General features: G+C 36.0%; 1 protein-coding gene across 1 annotated transcript in view; it reads left to right on the forward strand.

Moving 5' to 3' along the window:
• Positions 1-13230, forward strand: part of LOC115218431 — a 598209-nt gene that overhangs the window by 501696 nt on the left and 83283 nt on the right. Inside the window, exon 5 of the mRNA XM_029788240.2 lies at positions 11244-11414. Within this exon, the coding sequence (XP_029644100.1) occupies positions 11244-11414 (171 nt within the window). The remainder of the gene's footprint in view (positions 1-11243; positions 11415-13230) is intronic.

Below are 13230 nucleotides of genomic sequence, written 5' to 3' on the forward strand. Positions count from 1 at the left end.
TGTCTGTGTATCTATCAACCTGTTTGTCTGTCTGTCTATATTTCTGTATCTGTCTATATCTATTTATCTATCTAACTATATTTATCTGTCTATATCTGTCTATCTCTAGTTTTATCTATTCTCTCTCTCTCTCTCTCTCTCTCTCTCTCTCTCTCTCTATCTATCTATCTCCATATATCCTTATATACATACATACATGCATACACACACACACACACACACACACAAACGTATACATACATAACCCCCCCCAACATATATATATATATATATATATTATATATATATATACATACAGAAAGCTATTCACATATGCACACACATACACGCACAGGTACACGCGTGCGCGCATGCCATATTTAGAGCTGAGCTTGATAGGAAACGATTGTTGAAGGGATTGAGATAACGATAAAGAAAAACGAAGAGTTTTTGCGGGGTGGAATGTGTAGTCTTGGCTGTTGACTAGAGACTTAAAGTCTGAGCTGTTAAAAGCAATATTCAGCAATGTTTTAACCATTTTACACCATCTCCCACCTCCCACCACCCTCTCGCTCTCTCTCTCCCTTCCTTTCTTTCTTTCTTTCGTCCCACTATAACTATTTCACCTCCTCTTCTCGCTAATTCTTATTGATAATTTTAACGACAGATTCGATTCTAACAGCTTTTGCTACAAACAGCTGAAGGCACCCACCTCTCTTTATTTTTCTTTTTTCCTTTCTCCTTTTTTCCCTTTTTTTTTCTTTTTGTGGTGGTGATAATGGTGATAGTGGTGGTGGAGGGAAAGGAAACAATTTTTTTTATTTAGATTTTATAAATTTCATCCTCTTTCACATTCACAGTTTAGTTCTCTCTCTCCCTGTCTTGCTCTCTTTCTCGCTCTCTCTCTCTCTCTCTCTCTCTCTCTTATTCAAACACCATCACTCATTCTCTTCTCTTTATTTAACCATAATCTTATTCTTCATCATATTCCTCGTCATTATCATCATCATTTTCATCATCATTATCCCTCGTCGTTGTCATCATGAACATCTTCATCATCATATTCATCATGTCGTCGTCGTCAGCAGAAACATCATCATCATCAGCATCATCATCATCATCATCATGTACATTGTTAGCATCAACATTCTCACCATCATCATCGACATCTTTCTTGAATCTACATCATCACAACTATGATAATTCTACATCCACCACCACTACCACCACCACCACCACCACCAACAACCTCACTAATAACACTAACGTTACAACCACCATTCTTACAACTGTCATCATCATCACCGTCATTATTATCATAAACATTACCACGAACACCACCACCAGCGCTCCACAATGCTGCAGTACCACCACAACCATCAGAATCCACTACAAACATCTCGTTATTCACCATGAGACTTTTCCTTCTGCTCACCACCACCACCACCACCAACATCATCATCATCATCATCATCATCATCAAGGCAACCAGAGCATTTATATTCGGTTCTTACAATACCACTTACCGTTACGATTTCTTCATCTGATGATGATGATGATCGTGTTGCTGTCGTTGACAACGAATCCGCTGCCACTACTTCTATTGGCGGCGCCAGCAGTAGTGATGTTAATAGTGTTAAATTTGCTGTTGGTGGCCACGGTGCTGATGGCGATGATGATGATGATGATGACGACGATGATAGCATTGATGGGGACGAAGATGATGACGAGGAAGACGCGGAAGTGTAGCTAGTGGCGTAGGGTTGTACGATAGAATTTAGTGAGAGCAGTATGTTATTGAGGTGTAATTTTGGTATTCTGTATTGGAATATTTCCACAAATCTTTATACAGCGACATGGTTGATAATTTACGTCTCCAGTCTACAATTTATTCCAATATTTCCCAAATTCCGTATGAACTGTTCGATTTCTTACTTCGATAGTGGGTTTCATTCGTTTCGACTGACAAACTCTATATGGATGTTGGAACGAAGCCAGTGCATTATTTCTGTTGATATTTAGTCAAAGAAATGTTGAAGATTCCCGAGAGAAAGGTAAACAATAAAACTAGATGAATTCTGTGAAGACAACGACACCTGAAAACAGACATGAACTATGGAGGTTTCGATTCCCTGTTGCACTTACTTCTCATACATAGTTTGATAATCCTTTCTACTTTAGGCACAAGATCTGACATTTGGAGGGGGGACTAGTCGATTGCATCGACCCCAGTGTTTTACTGGTACTTAATTTATTGACCCCGAAAAGATTAAAGGCGAAGTCGACCTCGGTGGAATTTGAACTCAGGATGCCGAGACAATGAAATACCTATTTCTTTATTGGCCACAAGGGGCTAAACACAGAGAGGACAAACAAGGACAGACAAACGGATTAAGTCGATTATATCGCCCCCAGTACGTAACTGGTACTTATTTAATCGAACCCGAAAGGATGAAAGGCAAAGTCGACCTCGGCGGAATTTGAACTCACAACGTAACGGCAGACGATAAACCGCTAAGCATTTCGTCCGGCGTGCTAACGGTTCTGCCAGCTCACCGCCTTTTCTCATAGATTGATAATGCGAAATAATAGAAAGGTACGAGTGAGAAAATATCTTGACATACGTTTGTGCATGTCTGAGATATATACAACAATATATTTCGATATTCTATTATCGACCCCGAATACCCAGGTCGAATAAGAATGAGATATGCAGACGAACGGTTAAGCACCCTGACGGCAGGGTTATCTTCGAAATAATTTGTCAAAGCAAGGAACTGTCTATAGCATAGTCCACCTCGCAAAGAGTATTTAAATAAAGTCTATTTATCCTAAATCTGTGTTCATAATAAGTATTTCATTTAACCAATCATCCCCATCGCCTAAGCAGTATGCTTATTTATGTTTTGTTTGTTTGTTTTTTACTTCTAAGTCAGAAAAGTGCGTAGTGCCAATAACCCCTGATAGAGCCTCCGAGACTTCTTGGAGGAAGGAAAAGTGGGGGAGATGAAGATCTTCTAGTAGCGGTGTCCTGCTGCGAATGCTTAGTAGAATCCACTCCACTACAAGAGAACTACTAAGGGTAACCAAGAAACTGAGTTTACTAACCAAGTAGTCTATATTGAGACTGAAACTCAGAACGTAATGAGCTGGAGAAAAAATACTGCAAGGCATCCATTTTTCTTGTAGTTCCACTAACCCAACGCCTCGAAGTGTTACTTGTTTCTTAATCGACCTTGAAAAGATGAAAGGTAAAGTTAGCCTCAACGTAGCGCAGTGAAACCAGGCAAATGTCTTGAAAGATTCTGCTTAGCGCCCTTAACGACCACTCTGCTAAAACGCTAATTAAATGTAAATTGCCGAGTACTCACTTTATACTTCTGTCCTTAAAGTAAACCTCAGAAAGAATTAGTGTGATACACTGTGGGCATTACGCCATAGAGTACAGCAAACATTCTTTCAAATAATTACTTTTACCCAGTTCCACAAGGATTACATATAAACGAAGTATACGAATGAAAACACTAACTCACGGTACCACTCTGTGCGATCGAACCCGAGATCTAATGATTAGAAAAATAATTTCGTATCATTTTGGTCATTATATATACTAGTGTGACAAGTGTCTGTTATAGAGATCTCTCTTTCTGTAAAACGAACAACAAAAATACTGATGATTGCACTTCAGGTTTCCAGCATCAATTCGATGTCCTCTCTGTGAATCTTTCCAAAAGATGACTCAATAATCACGTGTAGTCAGTCAAGTGGATGCCTCTGATCATGCGACTGATGTTTCTGATTACTGACTTTCGAGGATATATTCCTGGGTTTACTAGCTGCCATCTTACCACATTTCCATTTCATATCTACTCTATCAGCTTCTTGTTGAACATTTCGAAAGTACATCAGACTTAACATGACTCATTCTAACTAGATTTTCAAATAAATCACCACACATTTATCCTGAATTAAATTGGCGTTTTATCATTATAAGCTTTTCCTATACTTCAGTCTTTCTTTCTTTCCTTCTTCCCCTCTCCTTTTCACTCCTACTCTTTTTATTATTATTATATTATTATTATTATTATTATTATTATTATTATTATTATTATTATTATCTCTCATTATCTATCCCGACTTTGTTTCAGTGTCTCCTTCTCTCTTGTTCTCTCAACTGATTATCCAGATTTCCACAAGACAATTCGAAGCTAATACATGTTCATTATATATTGGTGTAAACTTTAATAACAAAATTAAATTTTTAATTAAAATATAGTATATGTATTGAAAAACTAAATTCATCACAAAATAGCGTAAATATTCAAAAAACATAACCTAAAGCATCATTTATTTTACGCTCGCTCCAATCAATGGACACATTTTCAAATCTACAAATACTTAACTTGTAAAGATTCTCCATTACAAAGAAGTACTACAAGAGATTTCTATTGATGCTCGTTGCATTAGAAGCTGACTTTAAGCGAGAATGTGTGTATATATATATATATATATATATATATATATATATATATATATATCCATTCCGTTTGATTCTTTCTTCTTTTTGTCTCCTTCTTTCCCTCCTCTGGTCTATATGTGTAACCAGGTAAACATGTTTGTACATTCATATGTGTGTGTGTGTGTGTGTGTGTATTTGAATGTGTGTGCATGAGTATGAAAATTTGTACGGCTATTTATGGATAACTAACCTTTAAAATCTGTTTGAATAATACAGATATATACACATATACACACATACATACACACACACGCACACACATATATATATACATACATACACACATATATATATATATATATATATGTATGTATATATATATATATATAGATAGAGAGAGAGAGATACATACACACATTCATGCATTCACACATATACATACATATATATAATAGATATATATACATATATATATATAATATATATAAACACATATAAACACACGCATATATATATATACATGTATATATTTATAATATATATATGTATATATGTATAGATATATATATGTACACACATATATGTGTATGTTTGTATACGAGCACACATCTTCAAGATTACTTTGAAGAAAGATAGCATAATTGATCAGAACTTTTGCAGAAGAATTGCATTTTAAAACACGCACGTATCTCCAGGCTTGCATGCTGCATGCATTCATACATACATAAACATACATACATACATACATACGTACAAACTAAATCTCATATTGATCCCACATACAAGATATTGTCAAAACTGCACCAGAAATATCCAAGGTTCGTCTTTATAGCAGAAACCTGCTTCGAGCCTCGTGGTTAGTATTCCTATCAAGGAAGCAGGTAGAACATCCATACTGAAATACTGTTCAAACTCTTATATGCTACAGTCTTGTGTTACAGGCTGTTCGATCCATTACCTTCCTACATTTTATTCGACCACGTTATCGAAATTGAAGGAACATCAGACTCATTTGATGAAATAATGGTTAATATTTAGAACAGGTTGAAGCGGATCACCTGGCAGAATCGTTACATTTCTTCCGTCTTTACGTTCTGAACTCAAATGCCGCCGGTGTCGACTTCGCCTTTCATCCTTTTGTTGGGTTCGATAAAATAAGTACCAGTCGATCATTAGAGATGAATGTAATCGACTTAACCTTCACCCCACCCCTAAATTGGTGGCTTTTTGCACAGGCGCAGGAGTGGCTGTGTGGTAAGTAGTTGCTTACCAACCACATGGTTCCGGGTTCAATCCCACTGCGTGGCACCTTGGGCAAGTGTCTTCTACTATAGCCTCGGGCCGACCAAAGCCTTGCGAGTGGATTTGGTTGACGGAAACTGAAAGAATCCCGTCGTATATATATATATATATATATGTATGTATGTATGTATGTATGTGTGTATATGTTTGTGTATCTGTGTTTTCCACCCCCACACCCCAACATCGTTTGACAACCGATGCCGGTGTGTTTACATACCCGTCACTTAGCGGTTCGGCAAAAGAGACCGATAGAGTAAGTAGTGGGCTTACAAAGAATAAGTCCTGGGGTCGATTTGCTCGACTAAAGGCGGTGCTCCAGCATGGCCAACAGTCAAATTACTGAAACAAGTAAAAGAGCAAAAGAGTAATGTTTCGAAGAGGTTGATCGAACTCGCATAGGTTCTTACCCATTTTTTTTGTCCCCATATTCAGGCTGTCATCCCACAAGTGAGAAAAGGTGGAGGGACACATCACGTAATTGTCACTCCTTCTATGACAAATTTGTTAGCAAGGCCTCGGGGTTTCTAACCATGTACTTAATCACAGGTGTTTATTTTAATAGAATTACACACTGTTGAGTCGTCACATTCATTAAAACAATACTCGAAACACACCTATCTGCGTCTGCAGCATAGATTATGTAAATGGTTTATATATAGATATATATATATGTATGTATGTATGTATGTATATATATATATGTATGTATGAATGTATATATATATATATATATATATATATATATATATATATATATATATATATATTATATATAATGCAAATATACATATAAGCTACATATATACATACATACATATATATATATATATATATATATGTTTAAATGTACGTACAAACATATGCATGTGTATATGTATATTTATACATTCACACATTTAAGAAGATAGGTAGATAGATAGATAGATAGATAGATGATAGATAGATAGAATATATCTATTCACTATTATGTCTATATATACAGTAAAGCGTAACGTAAGCACATTATAGCTAGAACAAAGGAAACTGCTAAACAATGGACGTCATCGAGTTTAACTGAAGCCTATGTTTAAACTAGATTTATCGGTAGTCTGAGCTTCCTCGTGTGCTCTTGGTGTGAATGGTTGTCATTCTTATTAAATAGCTATATGAAAACATAGCTCGGCATGATTTTCACAACAGAACAATGGATGTAGCAAACAAGCCACAACGCCAGCTAGGCAGAATAAACTACCGTATAAACTTTGACAATCGCCGAGCAAATATTTCGATGACGACAACCACGAGAACAATAACAGCGACGACAACGACTACGATTATGATGATAATGATGATGATTTTCTACAGTAGAGATTGCGAATACCTAGAATCAAAATATTTCTAGTTAAGATCAGTGTTTTATTTCTTTTTTGTTTTTTGTAGGGGTTTCAATAGGTCTTTTTTTCCGTAACCCTATGTGATCACCTTCGTTGTTCAAGACGACAATTTCTTTGCAGGAAATTCCGGCTGTAGTTTTTAGCATATAGAGAGGTTCATTTACTTACTCTTGATAATATCCAATTCTAATATGAGTCACCGTATTCTTGGTCTCGGAATTGCAATCATCCACGTTGTTATTATTTTTAATATCCCCCCTCTCCGTACCTCATATATATAAATATCTGAAAATATAAAACCATCTGAATTTCTGATTACCACATTTCTTCTAATATATATATATATATATAATATATATATATATATATATATATTATATATATATCAGATATCACACTACAGATGGCTGTTACGTTTTTAGAGTGACTTCTAATTTATCAGTTCGATGTTAATAGAAATAAACAGAAGCGTTAGAGCATCAGAAAATTGATTTCTCTCACGTCTGATCGGAACCTATACATTCTGAGTTCAAATCCAGCCGGTCAGCTTCGTTTATCATCCTTTCAATTTCGATAAAATATTGTACCAGTTAAGTACTGGGATCACAATCATTGGCTTCTCCTTTCCCCTTAAAATTGCTGACACTGTACCAAAATTTGAAAAAAATTAAGAAAATGGCAAGAGTCTGAGTTCAAACCCGTCTAGATCAACTTTGCTTTCACCGTTTTAGAGTCGATAACATGAAGTACCCAATGAATTGCTGATCTTGGGCCAAGAACTTGATAAATGATTATTACCGTTATTATTATTATTATTATTATTATTATTATTATTATTATCATTATTATCAATAATAATAATAATAATAATAATAATAATAACAATCATAATAGTGTGAGCTGACAGAAACGTTAGCACGCCGGGTGAAATGCTTAGCAGTATTTCGTCAGTCGACTTTGCCTCTCATTCTTTCGGGGTTGATTAAATAATTACCAGTTGAACACTGGAGTCGATGTAATTGACTCATCCCCCACTTCAAAATTACTGCCCTTGTGGCAAAATCTGAAACTATTATTGTTCGAATAATTATTGTCGTTATTATTGAGGCGGCGACATAGCAGAATCGTTAGCACGCCGGACAAAAAATGCTTAGCGGCCTTTCGTCCGTCGCTACGTTCCGAGTTCAAATTCCACCGAGGTCCACTTTAGCTTTCGTTCTTTCAGAGTCGATAAATTATGTACCAGTTGAGTATTTGGGTCGATGTGTTCGACTTAACTCCTCCCCACTAATTTCAGTACTTGTGTCTTTTTTTTTTCATGCGCTCTTTTCAAGACTAGCCAGGCTCATGGGCCGGGTTTCCCGGTTTCTGTGGCGTATGTGTTCCCCCCCAGCTGGACGGGACGCCAGTCCATCGCAGCGTTACCCGAGAAACAGGAAGAGAGAGTGAGAGAAAGTTGGGGCGAAAGAGTACAACAGGGGTCGTCACCACCCCACTGCCGGAGATTCGTGGAGCTTTAGGTGTTTTCGCTCAATAAACACACAACGCCTTGTCTGGGAATCGAAACCGCGATCCTCCGACCGCGAGTCCGCTGCCCTAACCACTTGGCCATTGCGCCTCCACTTGTGTCTATAGTAGATGGGATTATCATTATTATTATTATTAATAAATCTTTTATATTTAGCCTCATAATTCTCCTGTATTAGGTGATGCGACACGTATCCCATGATCTCTTACCTAGATTCCTAATTCATGGTTTTATGATTAGATATTTTATATTTATGTTAATGCTTTTTAGCATATTCCCATTTAGATTCGCGTCTACTCATCCAAGCAACATTTGTGAAGCATATTAAAACTGAAATACATATTATACACAGGTATATACATACACACACTTGCATATACTACCAAATGCGCATCTCCCTAATTCACTATGTATGTATGTTATATCTTCCTGTCAGTCCGTATGCACTTATAGTCAGATAATGCAATCTAAAGGGAGATAAACATCATTGTGTGTTGTAACCGATGGTATATGGTTGTTTTTTTTTCATAAATCCAGTTGTTGAACTACTTTCAGAGAGAAATCAGAAAGTGTGCGGTTTGGGCGGAGTAGCATTAAACAATTTATTTTACACATATACGCCCACGCAAACATATATGGATATGGATGCAAAATCTAAATGCACACACACACATACACACACACACACACACACACACACTGACACACACACGCACTCATACATACAATATTCTTTTGAGAGCTAAAACTCCCCGAACACGTATATGTACACATACATAAATTTATTCATTTTTCATAGACGATCATATTGAATGGCTGTATGAAAGCTAATGAAGCGGGAATTATCTAATTTCTAAAGATATTTACACAATTTGACGTAAAAACACAGAAACAATCACCCAAAAAACACACAACCGCACAGATACAAACACATGAAGGTAATTTACCGCACAGAAGCAGATTCGTATGGTACCTCGTAAAGCAAAATATAAACACAGTTTCCTTTTGTGACTCAGTATGTGAGTTATGTGCGTGTACGAATACGCATACACTCCATACATACATACATACATACATACATACATACATAATACATAATACACAAACACATACATTTTGTGCATGTGTATTTTCGTGTACGTATGTGAGATGTGTGTATTTCTTACTGCAAATTTTTCACCCATTAACAAGCTTGTGGCCGTATATGTATGCGCGAGTTTATGTTTACACTTGCGCGTGTATCTTATAATATATATTTAGAAATGCACTCAGGCCCTATAGTTAACGAAATAACGAATGAATGAATGTGGTGGGTTGGCGTCTCTGTGAGAAGTTGGCTAATGACCTCAATTGCAGAGGTAACATTTATATTGTTACATCTTTTTTTATTCTATCATACCAAAACTTTCATTCTAAATCGATTACTTTGTTATTGACTGAATTACAACTAGATAAAATAAATAAACAAATATTAATACTAATAACTATTATTTTTTTCAAATTTTTGGCATAAAGCTAGAAGTTTTGCGGGGAGGGGGAAATTCGATTACATTGACCTCAGTGCTCAACTGATATTTACTTTATCGACCCTGAGGGAAAGCAAGTCGAAATTGACTTCGGCGTAATTGGAACTTAGAAGCATATACCGGCAGAAGAAAGACTGCCAGGCATTTTGTTACCGTGTTTAATATATAGCGCTTTCTTGTTATTCCTTTTACAGACATAATCTCGGTCTACATTTTCTAGCACATTCTCCCTAAGTGGAGATTTTAGGGTGTGATTTACGCAAGGTTTGGCAGTTAACCCCAGCAGGTTAAGCTGTCATGCAAAATTACATGTTATTTATTTATTCTTTCATATGTTCTAGTCATCTGACTGCGGTCATGCTGGAGCGCCGCGTTATAAGGTTGTAGTCGAACAAATCGACCCCAGGATTTATTCTGTGTAAGCCTAGTATTCATTTTATCATTCTATTTTGCTGAATCGCCTATTTACGGGGTCGTAAACACACCAACAATGGTTATAAAGCGATGGTGGAGGGATAAACACACGAGCACGCGCACACACACACACATATGCGCTGGGATTTTTCAGTTCACGTCTTCCAAATCCAAGCATAAAGCTTTAATCATCCCGAGGCTCTGGTAAAAGACACTTTCCCAAAGTGCTATGCAGTGGGACTGAACCCAGAACCGTGTAGTTTGGAAGCAAGCTTCTTACCACAGCCCTTGCCTTTATGTTGTTATAATTGTTGTTAGCTCTAGTCCAACGCCGACAGAAGGTCTACGATCAAATACATTACATATTATATTGTATTCATATGTTATTAATCTTGGACTTCATTAACCTTCTTATTTTGAATACGACAGTGCATGCTTTGTGGAAAATCCTGCCATTTATTTCCATGACCCATCAAACAGCAAATTGTTTTTCCTTAAATTGATCCCATGATTTATATTGATAGATATGAGCATATAGGTACTATCTCTAGCAAACCTTTACAAGCATATATTTTAATGAGGGGTATTACCAACATATGCAAACATATTGTAAGTAGATTTCATGTCTAATCTTGATTTCCTTCTCTCTTTTCTTATTACAGTTCCCAGTGTGCCTGTACCATGTCCGTTTCAAGGTAGTTACTTCTTCCGCTACATGAACGGAAGTGTGAACTGCAGCAAACCGTTTTCACAGATGCGAGAATGTGCAGATAACTCGCGATTTAAATTCCATTTTAGAAAATGTAATGGAAATCCGGAAACAACAGAAAAAGGTAACAACCTGTTATTTGCACAGAAAGCAAACATACATACATACACACGCACACATTCATACATTCTCTTTATACATCACATACATTCTCTTTATGTAATTCATTTCTTCTTTCTCTCTCTACATTCTCTCCCCACTATGTGTGTGTGTGTCTGTGTGTGTGTGTGGCTGCTGCATTGGATTTTGCCATCGCCAGTTTTCGTGTCTTTACAGACGATACATACATTCTCCACTGTCTGTCTATCTATCTATCTATCTATCTATCTATCTATCTATCTATCTATCTATCTATCTATCTATCTATCTATATGTCTGTATGTTTGTCTGTCTGTCTGTATGTCTGTCTATCCATCTATCTATACATCGATCTATCTATCTATCTAACTATCTATCCCTCTTTCTATCTCTCTCTACATATATATATATATACACACACACACATATATATGTACATATATATACACATATATACATATATATGAACGAACACATGCATGAACACGAACACACAAATGTGTGCACCCCCCCACCCCCCACAAATGTATAAAATTTGTTTTTGTCTATGTCTGTGTGCATGTGCATATATACTCCATCAGAATTGCAAACAATCGTTATATGGGATAAAATTTAATCTGAAAAAAAAATAAATAAATACATAAAAGCATTAGAAACCATTGCCTATTCGCTGTGGAACTGAAGAAACCAGCCAGACTATTATCTTTTTCTCTTCTTACTGCTGAACGTGTAAATGTGAATAAATTTGTAGAAAACCTTTCTATGCGCCATTATTTGGAAACATTCGAAATTTTCAACGGTACCCAAATTAATTAGAAGAGAATCTTTCATACATTTTCTGGCACTATTATTTTCCTTTTCTACCTCCCGTTTTAGCAAGAAGAGGTATACCATTAAGTCAGCAATCACATATACCCTTGTACAAGTCATTAAATCGACGAGTTCTATGGCATCATTCGTGCCAACATCGGTATAAAAATTCAGCAGATCTCTTCCTAAGCACATTCAAATGAAAGTCAGCTCACACGTGTGCATGCGTCTATATATGATTCCCTTACTCTGTATGTATGTGTGTGTGAGTGTATATATATATGTGTGTGTATGTGTGTCTATGTGTGTGCGTGTATGTATTATGTATGTATGCATGTATGTATGTATGTGCGTACGTATGTATTTATGTATATATGTATGTACGTACGTATGCATGCATGTATGTATATGTATATATCTACTACGTACGTATGTATGTATGCGTATGTATGTATGTACGTATATATGTATACGTGTGTGTGTGGATGTGTGTATATATATATATATGTACGTACGTATGTATGCATGTATGTATGTATATGTATATATCTACTACGTACATATGTATGTATGCGTATGTATGTATATTTGTATACGTGTGTGTGTGTGGATGTATATATATATATATATATATATATATATATATATATATATATATGCACACACACACATACACACACGACTATTTGTCTTCATGCATACACCTCCAGATTACTCAGCCATACGATACGGACACATCGATCTACGCAATTTACTCATCGAAGATAGACACCAACTTTTTTTTCGTAAATATAAAGTATAGTAAGAATATAAATAAATAAAGACAAACAGCAAAAACGATATGAAAACCAAAACTAGTCGTTTTGGTTTAGTCTTCATGCCGTAAATTATTTACATTGCTATTCTCAGAATATAGACAATTATTCAATGCTGTTTATTTTTTCAATAAAACCAATTTTACTTAAGGAATATATACGCTGTGAATTATTTTT

Source organism: Octopus sinensis, linkage group LG13, assembly GCF_006345805.1.
Source record: "Octopus sinensis linkage group LG13, ASM634580v1, whole genome shotgun sequence".
NCBI classification, from domain to species: Eukaryota; Metazoa; Mollusca; class Cephalopoda; order Octopoda; family Octopodidae; genus Octopus; species Octopus sinensis.